This window comes from Lagenorhynchus albirostris, chromosome 10 (genome assembly GCF_949774975.1).
Source record: "Lagenorhynchus albirostris chromosome 10, mLagAlb1.1, whole genome shotgun sequence".
Classification (NCBI taxonomy): domain Eukaryota; kingdom Metazoa; phylum Chordata; class Mammalia; order Artiodactyla; family Delphinidae; genus Lagenorhynchus; species Lagenorhynchus albirostris.
This window is the reverse complement of record NC_083104.1, coordinates 96,458,055-96,483,603: the sequence shown is the minus strand read 5'-3', so window position 1 is coordinate 96,483,603 and position 25,549 is coordinate 96,458,055. Positions and strand designations below refer to the sequence as shown.

Below are 25,549 nucleotides of genomic sequence, written 5' to 3'. Positions count from 1 at the left end.
GACGGCCAGCCTCAGCCAGGCTCCCTGCCCTTGGTGTGTGCTTTCTACCCAGCCTAGATCACTTTGATTTTTCTCTCTCGCTGTACTCCTAAGTCTTTTCCTGAAGCTTTCAGTTGGGCATGTGTCCCTCACCTGACTTGAGTTGTTTAAGAGGCATGTTTACTTTTGGTCCCAAATGAAGAAAAGCAGAGAGCGGGGCTCCCCCTTCTTTCCTGCCGTTTGGTGCAGAGGCACAGGCTGTGAGGCTGGGTGGCTCCTCGGGCCGGGACAGCTGCCGCTTATTGACGGACAGGGCGGATTTGCCAACTCTGTTCAGCCAGGCAGGAAACTTTCAATGAATAAACGAATCCTTGTTTTTCATGTCCTCTGGTGAATAGCAACATTTCTTTTGTCATAATTCCTCAAACACTATGAAGAATGTAGATGTGGTTTATGGGGAAACATCTGAAGCCCAGATCAACTTTTACTGACTAGGCGAGGAGAGAACCGTGTTTGTCTCTCGGGTGGGTCATGACCCAGCCCAGGATGGACTCTTTAGAAAGCTGAACTTTCTGATTGGACCTTTTCCTGTGGGCCCTCCAGGGTTTCTGTGAGTTGGTGGATGATAATAATTGATTTGAAAAAATGTCAATATTATTAATATCAATATTAATATTGATTTGAAAACAATGGAACATTAGAGTTAGTTGGGAAATATTTTTACGTCTTTTAAAAATCAACTTAAGGGCTTCCCTGGTGGTGTAGTGGTTGAGAGTCCGCCTGCCGATGCAGGGGACACGGGTTCGTGCCCCGGTCCGGGAAGATCCCACATGCCGAGGAGCGGCTGGGCCCGTGAGCCATGGCCACTGAGCCTGCGCTTCCGTAGCCTGTGCTCCGCGACGGGAGAGGTCACAACAGTGAGAGGCCCGCGTACCCGCCCCCCCCCCAAAAAAATCAACTTTATTGAGGTATGACTCACATACAATACAGTGCGCCCACTTTATGTGTATATTATGCAAATAGTTTGCATTCACATAATTACCTTAGGAATCTAGATATAGATATAGTTCCAAAACAGTGGCCACTCACCACATGTGGCTATTTAAATTAAAATTAACTAAAAACAGTTTCTCAGTTGTACTCATCACATTTCATAAGCTTAATAGCCACATGTGATTATTGTCTACTGTATCAGACAGTGAAAATTACAAATACACACCAACACACACACACACGGCACTGATATAAAACATACATATAGCACTGAGATAAAACATATCCATCACACCCAAAGGTTCCTTTGTGTTCTTTTCTAGAGAATTCCTAATTCCCAATCCTGATTTCAGGAAATCACTGATTTGATTTGTTACTACACATTAGATTTGTGTTTTCTAGAGCTTCATACGTACATACTCTTCATTTACCTGGCTTTTTCTCAACGTAATGTTTGTAAGGTTGATCCATTCATGCTGTTACATATGTAACTAGTTCCCTCCTTTTTAGTGCTAAACAGTATTCCATTGTATGAAGAGACCACAATTTATTTATCCACTCACCTGCTGATGCCATTTGGGACTATGCTAAATAAAGCAGTGAGTTTTGTAGACATATATTTTATTTAAAAATTTTTTTTAATTGAAGTACAGTTGATTTACAATGTTGTGTTAGTTTCAGGTGTACAGCAAAGCGATTCAGTTATATCTATATATATTCTTTTTCAGATTCTTTTCAGGTTGTTACAAGATATTGACTATAGCTCCCTGTGCTATGCAGTAGGTCCTTGTTGTTAATGGACATACATTTTCGTTTCTCTTGCCTAAATACCTTTGGAATTGCTGGGTTATATGCTAAGTGTATACTTAACTTTATAAGAAATTGCGAAACTGTCTTCCAAAATGGTTGTACCATTTTACATTCCTACCAGCAATGTAGGGGAGTTCCAGAGGACTCCAATTGTTACCAATTACTACCATTTTTGTTTACTTGTTCTATTGAGTACTGAAAGATAGTATCTAAATCTCCATCTGTAATTACAGATTTTCCGTTTCTCCTTTCAGTTCTATCAGTTTTTGCTTCATAATATTTTGAACCTTATGACTATGTACATTCGAATTTAAGAATGTTTTGTCTTCTTTATGAACTGGCCCTGTCACGATGACATGCCCCTTTTTGTCCAAGTTCTGAATTCTACTTTGTCAGCTGATAGTCACTCCAGCTTTTCTTTTTAAAAATTAGAATGTGCGTGGTATATTTCTCTCTCTTTGCTTTTAACTTATCTATTTTTACTTAAATTGGGCATCTTTTAAATTGCATATAATTTAGTCTTGCTTTTAAAAAAAACTCCAGTCTGAGAATCTTTGACTTTTAATTGTTCTGTTTAGACCATTTACGTAAAAAAATAATAATTGACAAAGAATAAACTGTATGCATTTCAAGTGTACAATTTGATGAGTTTTGACATGCATATACCCGTGAAGCCATCACCACAATCAAGAAAATGGGCGGGCTTCCCTGGTGGCGCAGTGGTTGAGAACCTGCCTGCTAATGCAGGGGACATGGGTTCGAGCCCTGGTCTGGGAGGATCCCACATGGCGCCGAACAACTGGGCCCGTGAGCCACAGCTGCTGAGCCTGCGCGTCCGGAGCCTGTGCTCCGCAACAAGAGAGGTCACGATTTAAAAAAAAAAAAGAAAAGGGGCATTTTCATCATCTTCCCCAAAGGCTTCCTGAGCTCCTTGGTAATGTACTCCTCCCCCCACTCCTCTTCCCTGGCAACCGCTGATCTGCTGTCTGTCACTGTGGTTTGCATTTTCTAGAATTCGGTATAAATGGAACATACTATATGTCCTCTTTTTCGTCTAGCTTCTTGTACACATCATAATGATTTGGAGGTTCATTCATGTTGTTTTTTGTTTCACTTTTTTTCCCCTTTCTGTTTCTGTATAGTATTCCATTGTGTGGATATGTAACAATGGTTATTCATTCACATAGACATTTGGGTTGTTTCTAGCTTTTGGCTTTACAAAGAGAGCTGCTATAAACATTCTTATACAAGTGTTATATGGACACATGCTTTTATTTCTCTTGGGTAAATACCTAGGAGATGAATTCCTAGGTCCTATGGTAGGCATACATTTAATTTTGTTTTTTAAACCGCCAACCTATTTTCCAAAGTGTTTGTACTGTTGTGCATTCTCCCCTGCAGTGTATGAGAGCTCTGTTTGCTCCCCTTTCTCACCAACAGTTGGTATGGCTCATCTTTTTAACTTTAATGATTCTATTTGGTGGGTTTGTATTTCATTTACTTATTGTCTATTCACGTTTTTTTTTAAAATTTTACCGGTTCTTTTTTATTTTTTTAAATTTTATGTATTTTTTGCCTGCGTTGGTTCTTCATTGCTACACGTGGGCTTTGTCTAGTTGCAGTGAGCGTGGGCTACTCTTTGTTGCGGTGTGCGGGCTTCTCATTGTGGTGGCTTCTCTTCTTGCGGGGCACTGGCTCTAGGCGCGTGGGCTTCAGTAGCTGCGGCACGTGGGCTCAGTAGTTGTGGCTCACGGGCTTAGTAGTTGTGTCTCGTGGGCTCTAGAGCGCAGGCTCAGTAGTTGTGGTGCACGGGCTTAGTTGCTCCATGGCATGTAGGATCTTCCCGGACCAGGGATTGAACCCGTGATCCCTGCATTAGCAGGTGGACTCTTATCCACTGCACCACCAGAGAAGTCCCCTCACATGTCTTCTTTTGTGAGGTTTCTGTTCAAAATTTTTGCCCGGTTAAAAAATTTAGTTATTGGGACTTCCCTGGTGGCACAGTGGTTAAGAATCCGTCTACCAACGCAGGGGACATGGGTTCGAGCCCTGGTCTGGGAAGATCCCACATGCCGTAGAGCAACTAAGCCCGTGCACCACAACTACTGAGCCTGCGCTCTAGAGCCCGTGCACCACAACTACTGAGCCCACGTGCCACAACTACTGAGCCTGCGCGCCTAGAACCCGTGCTCCGCAACAAGAGAAGCCTCTGCAATGAGAAGCCCACGCAGCAACGAAGACCCAACACAGTGAAAAATAAATTAATTAATTAAAAAAATTACTTGTTTCCTTATTCTGATACATGTCCTTAGCTGAGGTATGTGGTACAAATATTTTCTCCTGGTTTGTTGGTTAACTTTTTGTTTTCTTAATGGTCTTCTTAGAAAAGTTTTAAATTTTGATAAAGTCCAATTTATCAATTTTTTTAATATTTACGCTTTTTTGTTCTACCTAAGGAACGCTTGTCTTCCTAAGATCACAAAGATTTTCCCCCTGTGTTTTCTTCTAGAAGTAGGAGAGTTTTTAGTTTCACGTTTAGGGCTATGATCCATGTGAGTTAATTTTTCTGTAAGATGTAAGGTAAATATTCATTCTTTTTCCATGGAGAGATCTAGTTGTTCTAGTGCCGTTTTTTTCAAAGGACTTACCATTTCCCAAGAAGTGCCTTGTCAGTTTCTTTGAAAATGTTTATAAATGTGGAAAAAGGTATATGCAAGGTATATTCAGATACTTTATCTGTTACTCGCAGTAGGATACCAGAGTGAAAGAGTGGGCCAAGCATTAAAAATAATTTATGTGGTTACGAATCTCTTATTTTCATCAAGTATAGTTTTAAATATTTGTTGATGTCCATTCCAGAATGAATCGAGCAATTGCCTTTGATTCTAAAACCATGTGAATAGTAACATCCATATTATGGTAGCAGAAATCATTCCACCCGTCATTTAAATATAGAGGCTTTCTGGTGAAGAGCAGCTTTGTTCCAGATGTCTGGGTTTGGTAATGTTCACAGATTCCAGAATTTTCCTTAAATGGTGCAAAACGAAAAAATAGCACTCAATTTTACTCAAAAATCCAGATCCATAATATCGATAAAATCTCCATAATTTAACTTTCTATATTAGGAGTGCCGAAATAAGCTAATATTTAATTTTGAGACAAGGAAAGAAATATAGAAAAAGAAAACCCAATGCCTATGAAAACAGACATCTAAAATTTTAATGATTTGAAAACAGCCTGTATATACAATGTGGGAGAGAGAGATACAGATTGAACATTTTGGTTCGGAGCACGTGAAATGTCACCACTTTGCTCAAGTCTGCCATCTCCTAAGAGATGCACATCGGACAATGAAATCTACAAGGGCGCTTTTCAGCCTCCTCTCCGCTGCTCTTCCGCAACCTGCTTCTTGCTTCGCGCGCGCTTTCTTTCTTGTAACCATACAGCTGCATCTGGCACAGCAGAACATCAAGACCCACGAGAGCGGTGGTTCTGAGTCAAAGCACTTCTAGGGTGCTTCACTGATTATTTCGTATCCCACTTAGATCACGCATCCTTCTCGCCTAAATCCTTTCCTGTTCCAATGATTTGGTTGTTTCAAACAAGCAAGCTCAATTAAGTCAAGGCATATATCGCAAACCAAAATGTTTGCCAGTCGGCTGGAATAGCATTATTAAATAAAAACCGTAATTTGCTCCTTGACTTGGTAATATGTGACTACATTCACCCCCTGGGGTAAGAAGCGTGATGAATCTGACGGCTTGTGGTGTGTTTGTGCTGTGCCGACCCCAGCAGGTACGAGAGGACAGACTGTGGAACGGACGGATGCTGTGCCGAGCTGGGAGACGGTGGTGAGCAGTGTGCACAGGGTCATTGGCCAGACAGAGCTGTGACGCCTAGATGGGCTCCATACGGCTGCTCTGAGTGCTGGGTCTGCATTTGCATGTTTTAGGGAGGCTACAGGATCAAGCACCGGATTCGCTTAGAGTGGGATGTGGCCTGTGGCTCTAATGTTTCGGTGATCAAGGAACTGGCCAGTTTCCCTCAGGTAATGGGGTAGTAGCACCTAAGGGAATGTTGAGAGTCAGAAAGGCCCCTACTTACAACTGGCAGATGGGCCCATCCTTCCTTTTGTGGATGGTCATAGTCTGATGTGTCTTTATGAATTCCTGCTGCAAATAATATATTTTTTTGCAAATCTAAAAACATCCTTTGGAAAATCGCATGGCCAAGTCACTCATAAATGCCAATGAGTAAAAAGCCTTGCGGAAACACGTCCTCTCCATTGCTGAAACAACCCTAAGTGGGGACATGGCCCCTAAGTACACGTGTCACTCCTCCAGCACCTAACACGTCAGAGTTTGGATTAACGTATACTTTCTGAAACTTTCTAAGAGGGCTTTTTCAACCAGAAATGAGGCATCTTGCAATAACGCGCCCAAGACAGCCAGTTTTGGAAGGGGTTTCAACAACAAAAACAAGGCATAGCATGCCTCCTTACTGGAAGGTGCACACCTGCAAATATACTGTGCTTCCCAGACTTGGGAGTGACAGGCTCAGAATAATTGCTAGTATATGTAGAGCAATATTACAACCAGCTGGTATGTTTTCTAAAAAAAAAAAATGCAGCATTAGGAGGTACTTACTAAGGTCCTTCTTAATTCATGGTTTTCAATGGAATGTATCAGACAAACATCTATGAACGAACATGAACACACAGTCATACACACACACGGACAGGATTCTGTACAGTTGACGTCTTAGATGCTTAGATGTGTACACAAGAACCACGCAGGGAAAAAAAAGTTCCCCAGAGTTCCCTGAATTTCTGAATGTCGTCTAACCCATCAAGTGTTAAAATATTTCATTTTCATATAAAATATCTACAAAAATAGATAAGATTTACAAAAACCAGAGAGTATTTCCAGTTTTCCTCAGTAATCCAAGTCAGTCTCTCTTTTGCTGCTCAGAATGTCGCCATCTCCAGCAAAGAGTGCTTGAAGAGCTGCGCGTTCCTGGACAGGTCGGTCACCTGGTGGACCATCTCCTGCAGGGCGGAGGTGCTGGGGTAATGGAGCGCGGCCGTCTTGGTCGCCAAAACTATAGTCTTGAGCTGCTCGCAGAGCTGGTTGCTGGAGTTCATCACTTTGTTGCGAACGTCCTGGGCGGCCACCTGCCTCGTCAGCGTGTCTCCGATGAACACCAGTTTGTGGGCGCTGAGGATGACGAACTTGCTGTGTGCCACGAAGATCCGTGGGGGCTGTGCCGAGCTGAGGCAGCTGAAGAGCGCGTCAATGGCGTTGAGGAGGGAGATGTAATGGGTCTCACACTGGTCGTAGTAGAAGCACAGCAGCTGCCTGTCCTGCGCGCCCACGCCGCTGCTGGTACTTGGGAGGCTCTGGGAGGGCTTCCACTTGGAGATGTCGTTCTCCACGGGCTTTGTGATTTCTTGTTCCAACAACTGGAACTGACTCAGCTGCAGGGAAGGAAAAAGCCGAGTTTGTTAAGGATGAGGCGATGTGCCGACATGGAAATTAACCAGGGCTCGCAGTTAAAACTCAGGGACCTTCATCCCAGTGTGAGGTGCTTATTAGATGCCAAGGCTTGTCCAGTCGCCTGGCTTTCCTAAGTTGTGAACTGTACAGGCTGACAAAGAGGGTCCCTAAGGAATCCTCCAGCTCTGACTTCTGTGACTGGACACGATTGGTCTCTTCTCTCCTCAGGCTGGAAGGCAGCATAGGGTTTAAACCCAGCTCTGTTACCCACACCTTTACGAAGGTTAAATGAGTTAATATTTGCAAAGTGCTTAGAATAGTGTTTGGTATAATGGAGACTCTAGGTAAATGTTTATTACATGTTGAGAGGTGGCCAGGGAAAAGCAAACGTGGGGATCTCTTTGTCAGGTCAGTCACTGACAGTTTGCTCCTTCTGGGGGAAAGCCTTTTGTCCCTTCAAGGCACTTAGATAAATGACAATCCATGACCCTTTTCTATTTCTCCTACTCTTTCTGTCCACATTTATAAATGTTATTATCCAGCACTACAGGGTAGACTACTGCATGTAAATACATGTGCACTGTGGAAGAGAACTTCTCTAAGGGAATCTGAACGCAGGCTGTGCATCATAACACTTAGCCCCCCAGAGCGGTCGAAAGGAAGGGGCCTCACACAAGGTCAGACTCAGTGTTAGCTTTCTCCCTTCTCTCCTCACTGCCCCCAGCTGGTGTATTATTTAAACTGCAATGATAATAATTTCCAGCTATTGCAACAAGTGTCAGGAGAGGCTCTCTTTTACAGGCAAGGACTATCTATCTGTGACCGGAGTTTAGGACTCAGTCTTCTGCCCTGAAATAGGGTTGAGTCTGAGCAGGGTTAACCTCACCCAGCTTCTCCCCTGAGAAGTGCACGGCGAGCTTTCCTTTTCTGTAGACTCTGTTTTCTTCTTAGGAATTACTATGATTTCAACAAGTTCCCCAAAGCCCTGCAGTCTTACTTGGGCAAATGCCAAAGCAAACATAAATAGATACAGGGCGATGCTTCAAGATATTCCGCTTATGCTTTTGCAAGTATGTTCATAAATATATCATCTCATTAGGTCGGAGGGGAGAGGGACTTCCTCATTTTATAGAGAAATAATGGAAGTTCAGGGAGGTTAAGTGACTTGCCTGAGGTCATATGATTGGTTGGCCAGAAAGCACAGATTAGAACTCTGGTTTCCTGAGTTCAGTGCGCCATTTCATGTCCCTACATGCCATTTCAGTTCATCCTAAAAGGCCTATAAATCCTCCATCCATTTCTCGTTATTTTTGTGCCCTTGTATTAGCAATACCCATTATTATTTGCCCCACTCATGCCCAACTTTTGAATGAAACTGCCTTGCCCAAAGCCCTTAGTAAATGGACTTGGATATATGTTGAAAACACTGGATCCTGCCCTCCTCCCCTTAGATTGGACCAAGAACAGCCAAGCCACAGGCTTGGGGAGAGACAGAGATAGAGATGATAGAGACAGAGAGACAGAGGGAGATAGATAGATGGATAATGGCCCAGACTCTTTTTTAAGGAATTTGATAAACCACAGAAGGGGCTGACTATTAGCGAGGAAGCTGAGATGAAAAACTATATATAGGAAAGGCTTTGAGTGTCCAGCTGTGGGTTCTGTAAAGTTACAGGGGAACCAAATGAGTAGATAATCAGAGGAAACTACCAGAAAATAGAGGCCAAGGAAGTCAACTTAGAGAGACACCAAGTTAGTCCAGGAAGGAGAGGACACTGACAGTCCTAGTGCCTTAAGACATGGCTATAGCTTCATTTTCTGTTCCCGGATTCCCCTATTGTGGCTTTACTACAAAACCTGTTTGCTTGGGCCAGCTTGAGTGCGTCTTACTCCTTGAGACCAACCGCCTTAGCCCAATAGTCCTAATAAGTTAGATGTACAGGCTTAGCCTGGAAAAACTGTATTTGGACATGGTCCAGGTACACCCAGCTAGATTACTAAGGCCATAGACCTTCTCTTTGTCCTTATACCCTATTATGTGCCTTGGAGCTTGTTTATGCCAAAGTGTACTGGGAGGATCAAAACCATGATCTTCTGAAGTTACAGTTTCCTTATTAAGTGGGAAATCTTTTCAATACCAAGTAGTTTTTGTTCTGCTCGAACGTACCTGATGATGTTCCAGCTGCATCTTGTTCTGTTTGATGATGTTTTCTTTTTCCAAGAGCTCCTTCTGTTGCCTCTCAAACTCCTCCTTACCCTATTATTTTCCAACATAAAGAAAACATGACGTCACCACTAGGATTCGCTTATGCTAACAGTTTCATCGACAGACACGTGAATACGCTTCCATTTTCCGCTGCCTTGGCAATTTCCTGCATGCCCAGTTAGGCCCTGTGAACCCCAGGCAGGGCTTCTCGGCCAGACTTCCAGAGTCACTGTGCGGATGAGAACCGAAAACTAAAACCCATTAGCATGTGGGGTGTCACGCTGTCCGCTCCACTTTACCGTTTTTGGAGGTTAACCATGGCCCCCTTCAAACCTCCGTACGCGGTACTTTTTCTCAGGGCTCTTTTCTAATAGATTATATGCAAACCCATAAACCCCCCAACGGGGGTCTAAACATGGTCCACATTGTATTTCTAGTTGCTTTCAATCATCTACAGCTCTACACCAAATTAGCATCTCCCAAGAGGCAGAGTTGGACAACCAGCCAGGTCAGTGTTTAATGCCTCGGTCTACTCTCTCCCCATACTTCTTTTCAGCACAAGGTGTGGCTCTGCTCTCCACTCCCCGGTTGTAGGCAAAGGAACTGTGTGTAATAATCCTCAGGAGACTTCGCGGCTGTCAGTCAAATGAAAAGAATGGCAGAATAAGATAGTGAAGCAAATTCTAAATAATGGATCTTGTAGAATGTTTTAATCCCCCGAAGGGAAAGCTGTCAGGATCCTGAGTCAACCTGGTGGAATTTCCACCTGGAGGACGCAGACTGTGACGGCCCGATTTCCCTATGCCGTTAAGTTCTAGGTCAATTGGCAAATGCCCAGTGCTCTTCAAGGTCAGCCTATGGTGGGGTTAAGTTTCTCTGTGAGTAATGCTACACACATACACATACACAGTATAGAGCTGAAGGGACCTTAGAAATTCAGAGGTTTTCAAATCTTTTTCCTTAACCGTGAAACACCCCTCGCCCTACTTTTTTTTTCCAAATAAAGTATCGTGCAGAACCGTATCATGAAATGCAAACAGAAGTGGAGCTGGCATGTCTATTTGCGGGCCCGCTAACCTACTTGGGGAGTCTCCTCCTGCTCGCCTGAGGCGTATCCATCAGATCTAATCCACCCCTGCACTTCATTCATTCTGCAAATGAGGCAGTGACATGAGGTTACAGAAGCTGGTGACACAGTGTCACGGAAGAGTCTAGAGGACTCAGGACTCTCAGGCCAGTATTCTTCCTACTGGACAACATTGCCTCCAATCTGTGAACCGTTCATCGTGTTTCTGAACATTAATCTTGGTCTCGGCTCTGGTAGTCTAGCTACCAGCCTTATAGGCATTAGCCCCAGGCCCCTGCATGTGAGTGTAGGTGCCGTAGGAGTCTGGTTCTTTACCTGGAGGTGGACATAGTCGTAATCATCCATCCAGCTCCGTTCCGAGCCGTCACTGCTGCTACAGTCAGGGGGCTGGTCCTTGCCCAGGCTTGGGGGCAGTGGCTTGTTGAGGGCTGGAGCCTTGTGGTCCCCGGGATGCAGCCGCTGTACCTGGGAGCCGGCGTGTGGGCACTCCGCGGAGTTCGTGATGCTCTCAGGCCCGCTCTTCCCATGCGAGCTGCCAGGGCCCGGCTTGAAGAGGGCCTCCGCGTTGGTGTTGATGGTCGTGGTCAGCTGCTTGGCATCGTCTGGCACTGTCTTTGCCACCATCACGAACCGGTCCAGGTCATCCCATTTGTTTTGGGGCTTGTTGACGGCCAGAACGTTCAGGGACCAGCTGCACTCGTTTAAGTCATGGCTGGTCTGGCTCAGGATCTGATGGGAGTCCTCCAGCCTCTGGAGCTCCCGCTTCATCTTGTTGTGGAGGGGGGGCTCCGGCAGGCAGGAGGCGTTGGCCGTGGCCCCCTTGGCGAAGTGCAGGTAGTCCCTCAGGGCCAGCTCCACCCTGTCCACAGCGGCGCGGACCTCGTTGACGTGTCGCTCCATGTACCCATAGCCCCGCCAGTCGGTGGTGACCAGCGCCATCAGGCCCGAGACGCCCATCTCCAGGGCCTGCTGCAGCCGGTGGAGCCTCTCAATGGCCGTGTCTGGATCCAGGAAGAGCCTTCTGTCCTGGGACGGGGAGGCAGACAGCGAAGATTCCTTCGAGGTGGTGGAGGACGTGGACATGGTGCTGCCGGTGCTGGAGAAGGACAGCCGGTTGATGCCGTCCACCACATCCTGGGAGCCTTTGGCGTCCGGCGGGTTGCGCAGCGGCACGTCGTAAACCCCGTCTCTCTCTTCGAGGTTTGCTTTCCCGCCGGCTTCTGCGGGCGGTGCCAGAAACTGGACCCCCCGGGGGACATCGTAGGCGTCGTTCTGGGAGCCCCCGGGCTGGCGCAGCTGCGGGGCCGGGTGGCTCAGGTAAATGCTTTGGTGTCTCCGTGCCGCCAGCTCCGCTGCAGCGTCGCCATTATATTTAGCGTGAAGGTCCTTCCCCAGGGGCTTGGTGCCGGCTGGGGGGATGTCATAAACGCCCTCGGGTCTGCCGTCGGGCCGGCCGGCGTGTCTCATCGGAGGGGGGAAGTCGTATTCTTTCTCCCTAAGCCCGGCCTCATCTCTGCAGGCAGGAGGTGGAATGGCGTATCCCTGAAAAGCAAGTGGAGAGCGAAGCTGTTATTCGCTCAGTTGGCTCACGTGAGGGTGCGGAAGCTGAGCGGTACGTCAGGATGAGGGCCAGGCGCTGCCTCCCTCTCGCTCGCCCTCCACCCCTAAGCGTCTCCCTGCCCTCACCTCCCCCACCCTTTGACAAGTGCATCCTTCCCTGGCCTCCACGCTGCCCTGCGTGGAGCCCTCCCGCCTGCGCTGCTCTCCTGGGCCTGCATCGCTGAGCACCTCCTGGGGCTCCTTCCTCAGCTGCTGCAGGCTGGGAGGGCAGGTGATGCATCAGCAGCCCCGGCCAGGCGTCAGGAGGCCTAGGGTCTCTCCCGGACCTGTCAGCCGTGTGCTGCCCACTAAGCCGCTTCAGTGTCCTGAGACACGGTTCCCTCATCTGCAGAATCTGGATGACTGTACTTCTTGGGCAGAATGAGTCCAGTGCGTTAGCCCATGTATGTACGGCCTGAGTAAGCTGTGACACCCTATATAAACGTGAGCTATATGAGATACAGCAGTCGCTTGCCAAACGGAATTGATTACCTTCTTATTGGCTCTCCTTACCGACTCCCCATTTTTTTAGTGTGGGCCCCTAAATATGGAATTCCTAGAATTATCTTTATTGCCGGTTCTTCCTCCCTCCCCCCTTCTCTTCCCTCCCTGTACTCTCACAAAGGCTAGCTTCTCCTCTTTGGTTTGTTTATCCCAGTACACACACGCACACACACACACGCACACACGCACACGCACACGCACACACACACACACACACACACACACACACGTTTTTTGCTGCTCTGTAGCAGCTCACTTACCCCTTTGGTAGGAGGGATGTCATAGACCCCTTGAGGTTTTATCTCTCCCACTGGGACTGAGAACACGGGGCCTTTCACAGACGACGGTGGGATGTCGTACACCTGAAGAGAAACACCCCCCCCAGAGTTACCCGGCACGGAAATGGCTTATACGTGTCATTTTTTATGTACTAAGCTTTTAATGACGGATTTATTTACCAGGTTATGTGTTCCCTTGCTCTTCGGCTGAATTCTATGTAATAAAGGATTGATGGAATTTTTCTTTTTCAATTTTGTATTCTTTGACTTAGACTGAATATAAAAATGATCTTAGGTAAACTGCCTGCACTGTCTGTATTTTAAATTGTAGGTTAAATTTTACGCTGCCTGATAAATTGATAAGCAATAAGAGCTTTGTTAGATCAAAGCCTCGATGCCCTACTAAAGCAAAGCCAGAAAACATACCTTAAAACATTGGCTAAAACGGCCCCTGGACAGACAACCTAAATAAAGCGTCCCATGACCTGTACATATTTTGTGAACTTCCCTTTCCTCTGTAGCCCTGAAGCAAAGCCGCCCTCTTCCCCAGTGACCACATTTCTGGTACGCACCCCGTGAGCGGTCTGGGAAGGAGGGACATCATAGACGTCCTTTTGGTATCTGGACGGGTACTCGTACACATAGCCGTGGCCTGTCCTCATCGGCGTGATCACCTGTGGACAGGAAGACACGGGGGTAAAATTCCAAGCCGAGTCCTGAGGGCATCTCCTAGCCTCCTAATCAGACACTCCACCCTCATCTTTCACCCAACTAAAAAGAAAGAAAGAAAGAAAACCCACAACACACACACACACACACACACACACACACACACACACACACACACACACACAGAAAGAGGGAGGAGACAAAAGGAAGGAGACAACGGTAAACTTTTAAATCCCTCTTGAATCCCAGTGAAGAACCATTCCCTGAAATACCTCTGTCCCCATTCCTCCTGGTAACAAAATCACCTCAAAGTTAGTCAGATAAAGTCTGAATTCCCAAAAGGTACTTGAAAGGAGAATCATGTTTGAATCATGAAAGTCCTAGATCAACCCTTTGGAGCATCAAAAGCACAGCATTTAAAAAAAAAAAAAAAAGGCTCTGAAACTACTTGTAAATAGAGTTCGGCCACTTAAAATTCCTCTCATACCTTCCCCAGGAAGCCTCTTCATCTGACGTTATTATGATTATAACTAAAATTCCATAGGCCACTAGAGTACTTTTATGAAGGTTCACACAGCGCTGCCCTTAGAAGCCTGCAGGAGCTTTCATTTTAACGAATGAAACACATGAAATACTGAGTCTGGGAGCCGACCAGGAAGAGAGCTGAGGTCTAATCATTTTCCCATTTCCACCGGGGAAGCAAACATCCAGACGGTACCTACGTCCAAGTGATGTCAAAAGTCAAGTACACTCATCGCAGCTCGAGCATCTGGAACCAATGTCAATGAAACAAATCTCACCCGACAGGCTCGCATTTTCATATGTACACACTTCATTGTGTCCTAAGCACAGGTAGAGAAACGACTGGAACTTAAACTCCTCTGAAAATATATTTAATCCCCCCAAAGCTTCTAAACGACTAGGGTCTTGTTTCTGCCTAACCCCTGTCCCCCGAATGCTAACAGCACCCACCTAAGTATTGCTCATGACATTTGTGAGAACAGACACTGCAAATTAGGAAGAGTTTGTTGTTCTCTAAGAAACCATCATCTTTTATCCTTTCTCTAATGTGAAAACTCTGGCGTCAGGCTGCCTGCAAAACTATGCAAAAAATGCTCATATCCATCTTACCCCGAAATGGGTGGAACTCAGCCAAATGCACCAGTGCCCTTCTCCCTGGGGGCTCTAAATGCCCGGGTTCAATTTGCTTTTAAATCCCTGGTGCTTGTAGCTGATTATGGCTTGCAATGAAGGTAAACGAGATCAGTATGCAGCCACCATCCCATCCAATCTCGCCACTGCCTCGGGTTTGAAAAAGGAATCTCTTGCTTTAAGGTTTGTTGGCATGCAACATACAGAACCAGTTTACAAAGTGGCTACTGTGCTGTGCAGAGCAAATCTTCCTTTTTAAAGCAGGCTGCTCTTTGCTCAAGAAAGATACACTGTGTTCCCAATGCCCTTATATAATTTTTTTCTTCACTCGCTATTGTCCAGGAGAGAAATGAAGCATCTTCTCTTGGTCTATCTCATCAGCTCCTCTATTTATAGCTCTCTGTTTTGGCTGTTTAATAAAACCTGCTCACAGCGCAGCTTTTGTTCAGTCTACAAGTTTCTAAGAGTGGCTTCTATCCAAGGTTGCCAAGTTAGTAATAACGCTAATGGAAAACCAAGGCTGGTTATGCTGAAGGCCAGCAGACGGGTTTCATCTTTAGTTTAAAAAAGGGAGCGGGGCTGGGAGATAGATGGGGTGGTGCTACTATCTGAAAATAGCGCTTGGTGACATGTAAACATAAGGCACAACCTCAGGAAGGCGGGTCGCCAGCGAGGCTCTGCCCTGCCTTTGCAGATCGTCCCTGGCAGGGAGCATTAATGCTTCCCAGTATTTAAGGTCTCGCTTCCTGACAAATGTCACAGAACCCCCCGCGTGCTCTCTCTTTCTCATTTAGAGGATGCCTGTGGTCATCTGGTTTTTTAAAAACTTTGCATTCCAAACCAGTCATTTTCCTTGTTTATGCATTAAAAGAAACAGATGGTGAAAAACCACAGGGGGAAAAAGCCAACAAAACACAACCTTCCCCGATGCCAGCATCCTGATGTTACTATCTAATTCGCATCGGTCCACAAATGGCGTGGAAATGGGACCGGGGCTGTGCATCTGGTCAGACACAGGCAGGGCACAGAGTGAGCCCCTTTGTGACGCCCCAGAGAACAAAAGGAGCTGGACCTCCTCTACTTTTGGACCTTCTCCAACTCACCCCATTGCTTGGGTCACTTTCATGCCAATTGTGTGTTCTCTCCTCAGAGGAAAGTGCTGACTGTTCTGTACCTTACAAAGTATCCAGTTTTGTGGTTCATAAGGCCTTTTCTTCCTGCTTGACACAGTCCACAAAAACCTTTCTACTTTCCCAGGATTACTGAACCTCAGCCTATGAGGAACACCAAGGTCTAGCTAAGGGGATGTACATTTGGGAAGAAATCTCCTGGGCATTTGCACGGCAAGGCACTGATGTAATTGCTACACAAAGGGCATCTTAAAAACTAATTTTCTCAATGAAATCAAGTCAGGTTTTTCATTTCCTTTTTTCCTCCATTTGTTTTTCTTTCCTGCATTCCTTTCATTCTGCGTATTTATTTATAGTTATAAGGGCTTAGCCTTAGGAATTACCAAACTGACCTCTTAGCTCTTTAGCGTTGCCACAAAGGGGGCTGAACCGTGGGCTCCCCAGGGCTCTATGACCGCCTACTTTCCTGGTTGCCCTGGAGAGGATGTGCATTGTCCAAATATGGATTTTCTGTCCAGATGAGGGATCCAACCTCCCTTGGATGTTAGTATACTGTTCTTGTCAACTAATGGAAGAGTCTGAAGGTGGACACTTTGAGAAGAGCTATGAAGCAGAGAAGGGCAGACTATAGACGTTTAGAAAGGGAAGAGTCCACGGACTAAATCTCGGAGGCCGGACCCCGGCAGGGGAGGATCTAAAGCCTGGAGACTGGGGTCACGTTAGCTCTCTACCAATTCCGCTTGTAGAAGACAAACAAACAAACATGACTTACCCCCCCCACACACACTTTGATTCACACCATTTTGAGCCTCAGATTCTGGGCAGCACGAGCTTTTTAGAGATGCTGTTAAGACTTCTGAGTCTCATAATTTTGAGAGCCGTGCATGCTGAAATTTGAAAAGGGAGTCTGTGTCTGGGGTAGCAGCGAGGGCTAGGGAACCCTGAAAACCATCAGGTGTGAGAGTCAGTGCGCTGGGACAGAGCCCTGAGGTCTGTCATTCGTGTCTCCACATTCAGTTGGCTTGAGTCTGCACCTGTAGCAGAGCCAGGGCCTTACGCTTAGATGCCTGTGGGCTGAGCAGGCTGGGTGAAGGGAGAGATAAGCCGGGACCCTGTGTTGGGGGCACAGAATTCGTACTCTTTGAAAGGTGGCAGCCAGTCCTCAGCTCCAGCCGACCACCATCCTGAAAAAATACTCCCTGTGTTGCCAGATCTTTCCAATTTTCATGAGAAGTCAGAGGGAGGTTCCTTAAAAAACTAAAAATAGATTTACCATATGACCCAGCAATCCCACTGCTGGGCATATACTCAGAGAAAACTGTAATTCAAAAAGACACATGCACCCCAATGTTCATTGCAGCACTATTCACAATAGCCAGGTCATGGAAGCAACCGAAATGCTCATCGACAGACGAATGGATAAAGAAGATGTGGTACATAGATACAATGGAATATTACTCAGCCATAAAAAGGAACGAAATTGGGTCATTTGTAGAGATGTGGAGGGATCTAGAGACTGTCATACACAGTGAAGTAAGTCAGCATGAGAAAAACAAATATATATTAATGCATATATGTGGAAGCTAGAAAAATGGTACAGATGAACTGGTTTGCAGGGCAGAAATAGAGACACAGATGTAGAGAAGAAACGTATGGACACCAAGGGGGGAAACTGGAGGTGGGGGGTGGTAGTGAGATGAATTGGGAGATTGGCATTGACATGTATACACTAATATGTATAAAATAGATAGCTAATAAGAACCTGCTGTGTAAAAAATAAATAAAATTTAAATGATTAAAGAAGAAAGAAATCTGGATTTTTATGTGATATCTGATTTTGGAAATTGGCTCAAATATTTCAAACAGCATCTTGGCCAAACGACACGTCTCTGGCCCCCAGGGTGCCCAGTCCTTGCTTTCATCTGTGTATTTCTTCCTTCCTTCTCAGTCCGAGGGCAGGACCTGAAAGCTCTTCACTAGTTCTGTGCTTTGGCAAGACTGAACCACTCCATTTTTCACAGGTGCCCTGCGTGCCACACCTCTGCGTCTTCACACACACTGTGTCTTTGTCCAAGACGCTCATCTTTCTTTCCTCATGTGCAAACTTCATTCAATTTTCAGGGCCAACCTGAGTGCCTCTCTCCCACAAAGCCTTTCTCAGACAGATACAATATCTCCGTCCTTGGAAACTTCCACGTGTGCATATACATCTCTAACACTGCTTAACCCTTGAGGTTTCACTGTTTCAGACCATCTCTTCTCTTCGCATTGTGGAGACAGAGACCATTTCTCCTCCATTTGTATATAAACAGCAGGGCCTAGCACAGTGCCTTGAATATAGTAGATCTTAGATAAACGTATTGACTGAATATATTAATGAACTAAAGGAAAACTCAAGGCTTTTCTTAAGCAAACTGGTGTGGATCTGGAGAGGACACTAAACAGGTCTGCCTGTAGAGGATGAGGTTGGTTTCCAGGTAAGTCAGCTCTAGGATGAGCGGGGCCCATGGGATAAGGGACATGTCTTTATCAGCCATGCATGGTAGTGCTGGGCAAGTGGCGTGGCCAAGAAAGCAGGGTGAATGTTAGGTAAAGTTGAGAAATCAGACACCATGGAAGAATTATCACCTGCACCACTATCTGGTACAAACCACGGTTGGATGGCGGCAAAGAAGGGCCACTAGATGGTTTCCTTTTCCTCAATCTAGAGCTTGCATGTGACCCAAACACCTGTGTTCTTCTCAGCCACAAGCCAGAAATATATGGGGGAGTTTTACAAAAAGAAATGAAAACTAACTCTGCTTTTTACCTTAACATCAGAAAAAAAAAATACAATAGAAAGGAAGAGGAGTCATACTTTCTCTAGTTCTGAAAATATGTGACAGGCCCGTGTTGCATGAAGTCTTCTACCAAAGGCCAAGGCCACATTGGGTCTTTGGCTCATTGAAAGGATTAGGTCTGATGAGGGGAGTGATTGAGAACGTAAGCTGGACCCAGGCAGAGCTGGATCTAGATCCTTGCTCTACCACTTAGCAGCTGTGACGACATGACCAAGGTATTTCCTGGCCTGTTTCCTCATTAGTAAAACAGAAGTAATAATACTTAGAGGCTATTAGGAGTATTAAATGAGACCAAGTACATAAAGTACCTGGCAAAGCATAAACCCGTAGGCCTCAGCTATTTTTATCATAATTGTTACCTAGGTTAAGCAGAGTTTACTTTTGGGCTTAAACTGTGGACTAGGTAATTCAGATCAATCCCCCTAATGAAGACAGCTTTAAAAAAGTGAGGAGAATATATGAAAACTCTTCTTGATAACATCAAAAGTTAAAAGATAGTAAAGGATTACCAGGTCAAAACTGAAAAGTGGAGAAGGAATTCATAGAGGGGAGCCCACATTTTGAGGCTGCTTTTTCTCTGGTGGCATTTGCTGATCTAAGACAGGTCTGAGGGGCTACACTGTGTTTTTTCAGCTTCTATGGGGGAAGGGAAACATTGGACTCTAGGGCTCACCAAGGTAGGGACCCTGATAACCAACCCGCAGTTTGGGTTGGGACCCTAAGGGCCACATGCGAAAGTAAGGAGTAGCTGGAAGTGAACCTACCCTTGTACAGGCTAAAGCTAGGTTCTGCGTCATCAGGCTTGGCGAGGACATCTCAAAGCCTGAAATCAGATTTATGTGTGTCTGTGAGGCTGGCAGAGCAGGTAAAATCCTCTCTGGATTTTTACTCTCTCTGAACAGCTTTACAGGCCTTGTATTATTTCTGCAAATATTTTTTAAAAACCACAGATGTCCAACACACAATCAAAGATAACTAGGAATTCGGGAGACAAGGCAGCAGAAACAAGAACAAAACAGCCCATTCCTGCTTCCTTCCAAATAGGATGAGGATGTTTCTGTCTTGGTGATCACAGATCTCAAGGCTGTTTGCTTTCAAAATGTTTCATGATTAAACCGTAGGGGAATACAAAATTGAATCATCCCTAGATTTAAGTCATGGAAAAAGAGACTAATCTTCACAAATGTATACAGTGTTCCCAGTGAGGTCTACGAGGCAATGGGAATTTCAAATTAAAGTGATAGATGACAAGAGACTTTTGCCCTTGGTGATCAGCAGTGTATTGACTTGGGTTACTATTTTACTCTGGTCATATCAGTGTTGCCATTGTCACAGTTATCACCGTAACAGCACAAGACACACCAGTGGAAAACCCCAGGAGAAAACGTGCTTTATAATCTGAGAGATAAAGATATTTATCCAAGAGAAAGACAGCAAAGTCCCAAACCCAAGAGACGTTATTGAATTTCTCCTCTGCATTTCTTTTTGGTGGAAGAGCACATGCTGGGTGTGTCAAGAGGATCTCACCGAGAAGTAGGACGCACACCCATGAGGAATGTCTAGAAGCAAAACGCTTTCTAGAAAGACAACTTCTGTTCACATGGTATCACTTGTACCAAGGTCTCAGCAAGTCTACTTGGGCGTGCTGCTTCCCTTGGGCATCTAGTTTGCCTCCTTAAAGCTGAGCTGGTGGGAGCCTGGGATGGGGCATAGCAGAAACAGAGGCCCTGTGGTTAGGAGAGCTTCAGCCAGATGCTGCCCATTCAGGGGTGCGCTAGGGGAAGTGGGAAGGGAGCAGGCTGTACCATTCATGAAGGCAGATCCTCCTTGCCCACCCACCGACCCTGTGAAAGCCGATTAATAGGGTCTCAGGTCCCGCCATGTTCTGTGCTCCCTTGCACAAGCCCTACTGCTCACATACTTATCACAAACTCTCATTTCTCTCCTCCAACGCTCGCCCCTGTTTTGACTCTTTCCCTCCTTCCATGCTATCAGCAACCCGAAAGAAGAACAAAACAGTAAAAAGGATGCAGAAAAACCCTCCTGTTTGACTGAAAGAATTGGGTAGAGTGGATGAGACCAAGATGGGATGGCGAGAAGCACAGGGAACTTCGGCGGCATTGGTCCTGTTCTAGTGTATCACTATTATTCTTCATAGTTCTACATTGGATGTATGTACGTATCAAAAAAGAAATTCAAAATCATAAAAATAGAATTTTTTATAACTTTAACAAAATTTTAAAAAGTAATATGAAATCCCACTTGGAGGGGTATAGGGAGGAGTCTTCTGTCACTCTTTTAAGTTTCTGTATCCCATGATTTAATTGTGTCTAAGTCTCTACAATCCAAAGCAACATTAGGAATGGTGTGAATGACACCATGCTTTGCTTCTGATATCTAGATAATGCCTCGATAATGGCCCAGTGGGGTTCTACCCACGGATCCCGGCAGAGCAGGAAGGTGTGTAACCAGCTCCTGGTGTTCTGCCCCAAGGCCTAGCCAAGAACTGGGCAGCCCAGGTGGTCCATGATGATTACAGTACAGATTTATAACCTCGCCATTAACAGCACCTAAGATCATCTGAACGCAAAAGCAGGCCTCCCTGATTAGCAGCCATCTTTTGCATTTTTCTAGACATATGTGGAAAGTAAAATTACATTGCTTCCTGTCTTTCTTTAATTCCTTGACACCCAGTTTTATTTATACTATCTCTGGGACCTGTACATTAACAAGAGTATTTTGATTTCTAAAACTGCCTGTTGGAAAGGACTTATTTCACTGAAATGCCCTTAAAAAGCATTAACAGAGCCACCACAGTATTTATTTGATCTTATAATAACTTCTTTGTCTTAAAGCCCATGAACTGTGTGACCCTTTCCCTTTAAAGAAAACCCTAGGAAAAGAAACATCAGAATTATCACTGGCTGCTCATTAGAACTTGGATCCCATTTTCAGAAACTGCAAAGTTATGGAGGTTTGTCTGTTTAAAATCCAAGATTACTTGTTGCTTTTCTCTGACTGGATTTATTAATTCTCTATAAATTCTTTCTGCCCCACTTGGGTGTAGCAGTGAGCTCATTTATTTACTTGTTATAGCAACAATATAATGAAAACTGAGTCCGGCCTTTAAAATACACCCTCATGGGCCCTGTGCACCGTTAACCCTTCCTACTGCTTCTCTCGTGCTCATCAAGATTTCTCCCCCTGTATTTTGGGAGGTGATTTACTTTCCCTCAAAGACATTTTGATGTCTGATTTTATGTTAGAACGTAGCCTTTTGCTAGCCACGTCTAAATCACGGCCAGGCTCTTTTTTCAAATGAGTCACAGCTGAAAGCTCAGAGGTAGAATGGCGCTCTTGGGTCCCTTTCCTTTGACACAGCGTTCGGGCGGCAAACCACTGCATACAAACAGTGCCCCGATTGTCAGGCCTCCAGCATGTCTCCCCTGCTGCTTTCAGGAAGCTCTTTGTGTAGCAAGTGCTAAAGCAATATTTAGTTATGGAGTGACCAAGCGCCAAGGAGCAGCTAGAAGCGTTTAAACATGAAAGAACATGACGGGAAATGACTCCTGGGTTCTGCAAGTGTTTGAGGTGTTTCTCTGGACGAAGCTGAATACAGTCTGGGACAGAGATGGGCACAGCACAGCCATTTTTTTATATCTCATGGACCGAAATGTTCTTTGAGTGAAAACTATAAAAGGCACGAGCATTTTGGTTCTTTTTTTGTCCAAATAAATTCAATAAACCACGAAGCACTAAATCTAGATTTTGAATTGGGTTTTAGAGAGGTGCTCACAGACAGCCCTCAAGGGATGCGATTATGGAAAGAGGAAAGGGATGGGAATTTCTGCACCCAGGTGCCTATGGGTATCGTCTCCTCCTAAATAGGGACAGGAAAGACGCTGTGACTTAACTGGGAGACCCGACATGATGGAGGATGGAGCAAACAGCTCACATGGCAGAACTTGTTGCCAGCTCTGAACGGCGCTGACCCAAGGCTGCGGCAGGTCTGTCGCTTCAAGAGGCATCAGACTCATCAAGGGTCTCACCCAAGGCGAGAGGGTGAAACAGAGGAAAATGGGCAGAAAACGAGTTCCAGGATGACACACTTTCTTAGCTCTTGGTAACAAAGCAGGGAGGAGAGTTCTTAACGGGACGCTCCCCGGAAGCGTTCTCATGTATGGGACCAAGTCCGCGAACTCTGTGGCCCCCCGCTCAGCACCCCAGACCCCCCTCTCCCGTGCTCCTGCCTGCTCCTTGCTTTCTAAGACATGGTTCTATCCTCTGAAGGAGACTGCGGTTTCCAGATAAAAGGTGGACAGGATCCTAAAGGAAGGTAAAAGAAGGATATGCCAAAACGTAGGGGTCAACTGAAATTTACAGCAGCGCCTGAGTGTCTTTTCTTCTTTCTTAAGAATCTTGAGGCCAAGTCATCTTACTAAACTTTTCAAGTGACTCTGGGAAAGAATCAGATAAGGCTGTCTGGGTCATAAAATTTTAGCCAAGACCATTAAGCGATAATCCAACCCTACTTTCCATTTCACAGTTGAGGGGACTAAAGTTCAGAGGTTATTCAGCTCGATGGCCACAGGGGTGTGAAGGAGCACCTCGGTTAATGGGGTCCAGCAGCCCATCGGGGCCCCCCCCTTCCAGTGCCACGCTGGCTACACAGTGTTTATAGGCTACACGGTGAGACAGATTAACTTACACATAAATACTTCCCTAACTTCACAAATAAATACTCCTAAAGAAAGTCACTTCCTTATTTGAGAAGCGAAACTTGAAATCTGGGTATCTTATATTTTGGGGGTGTCCCTTTCACACTGGCAAGCCAGTTCTGGGAGATTTGACTGTATCTGGTTAAATGAAGTTATTCACTTGGAGCAATGTGAAGTCATTTGAAAAGACGGTGTTTCCAATGGCAGAGAAAGCCAATGTAGCAGTACGTTGGTACCACGGTCTTTACAGCACCTTGATGACCCACTCAGGCCTTCTGAGGGTCGGCCTGCCCTGAAGCAAGTGACTGCAGCCGGGTGGCGGGCATCTCCTTGGTCGTTAACTCAGACTCCTTCAGCATTGAGGCTATGCTCTGGATCTGAGGTGGGAGCCTTTGGCAGTGCCTTTCATTCTTTCTGACCAACAGGATGCTTTTTAGCACACAGGGTTCTGGTGTTTAAATATGCCCTCTTATTTTAGGGCTTGGCAACATCAACCATTAGCTGGGACGTAAAAGTCATTAGCTTCAGAGTCAGACAGACGTGGGCTCAAGTATCAATCCTGCCTCTTCCTAGAGGTATGTCCCTCAGCAAGTTCACTTCTCAGACCTCAGATTCCTACCCTGTAAAGTGGAGGCTGTGACGAACACCTAGTGAGACTGTTGGGAGGGTTAGATGAGATTATGCACGTAACGCCCCTAATGTGCGACCAAGCTCAAAGGCACCTGCAAGTCACCCCACTTTAGATCTAAAATGATCCTTAAAAGAAGTGAGTAGCTTAATAACATGCTGAAACGTGAAAACGCGTAACTACTCTGAGAAATAACTGGTTTAAGCACACCATGCTTTAAGAAAAGCAAGTATTATAAAAATTATTCAGATAAATCCGATGTGATGATGGCCTTGCTAAGGGATTTGTTTTGGCTTCAAAAATTGATCGACTGTGGGGTCCCTTTAAAGATGGGACTCCTTGGTGCCCTTCATACGTTGCTGGAATCACAGCTTTGAAGGGAGACATACATGTCCCGAGTGAGTCGCACCTGCGCCCCTTAGACAGGAGCAGGGTGCCTCTCTGGACGGGGACCTGGACAACAAGGCTCACGGCACAGCTATTTAAGAAGGCGCCCAGCTCTGCATTTTGCACAAGGGACTCAGACAAGTCTGCTTTTAAAAACGCATTCAACCAACAGTAAGTCTCAGTTTTACTGTCAAAGCACCAAAATTCCATATTCTTTTCTCTCCCTCACAAATAGAGCATTACCTACTGAGCCAGCCAACATACTACGTATGATGCTGACCTAGTCTCTCCGATAAGCACAGTCACTTAGCATGAAATCATTCGGGAAGGAAGGAAGATTACCTCTGTTCGCTTCGTCGTGAGTTTGTAAGAAGTTACTAAATCCTTCCTAGAAATATGCATTATCTATGAGTTTTATAAAGGCCTTGGCATTGACCAAACAAAAAAGACTTTTGTTCATTTCTAAGGAAGGATCACGGTTTGCTCATTCCACTGGCGTGGGTGACTTAACTGGGAAGAGATACTTTTCCTTTTTGAAGTGAGGTCATAGAGCCCTTGAAATGCTCAAGGACCTTGAATTTTGTGTAAGATTTAAACTTTATCTTGACTCTTGAGGGTGGAGATTTTAGGTGAACAATCACTTCTTTGCATACACTAAAAAGCCATGGTACTGAGGAAAAAAATTCATTTAAATCAGGATTATCTTTATATAGGAATGCATAATTCTGGAACAGGGTCATATTTTATTGAGTTTATAAGCGAAGAAACTGGAGGTACCCTCTGCCCTGTCAAACTCTGATTCTCCCCAGTATTTTTGAGGGTGTGTATGATTTTGTGTGTGTGTAGGAAGGGAACAAAGGAATGTGAGGTGAAGTCAGAGTTTATCTTCTCTGGGAGCTTTCATCTCCTCTTAATCTATTTTTACTTGTTGGTAGACAATCATACTGCTAATATATAGCAGTTGGTTTGCTGGTATATGAGTGTTGTTCTGGGCAACCAGATTTTGCAATGCTTCACATCCCAATAAAGGAAGTCCTCAGTTCCCTAACCAGTGGCTTTGGGTGTGTGTGTGCC

At 45.4% G+C, this 25,549-nt stretch overlaps 1 protein-coding gene across 3 annotated transcripts in view; it reads right to left on the bottom strand.

The window, feature by feature from the left end:
• The window catches only part of NEDD9 (neural precursor cell expressed, developmentally down-regulated 9), a 503,823-nt gene that overhangs the window by 387,344 nt on the left and 90,930 nt on the right, over positions 1–25,549 (bottom strand). For 2 of the 3 annotated variants that reach the window (XM_060163697.1, XM_060163696.1), the window contains exons 3-7: positions 13,524–13,625; positions 12,934–13,035; positions 10,886–12,112; positions 9,445–9,534; positions 4,980–7,258 (exon numbers count right to left, since the gene is read on the bottom strand). In XM_060163697.1, coding sequence (XP_060019680.1) covers positions 6,749–7,258; positions 9,445–9,534; positions 10,886–12,112; positions 12,934–13,035; positions 13,524–13,625 — 2,031 coding nt within the window. In that variant the 3' untranslated portion in view covers positions 4,980–6,748. Of the gene's footprint in view, positions 1–4,979; positions 7,259–9,444; positions 9,535–10,885; positions 12,113–12,933; positions 13,036–13,523; positions 13,626–25,549 lie in introns of those variants that run through there. The other variant, XR_009543054.1, reaches the window with a different exon arrangement.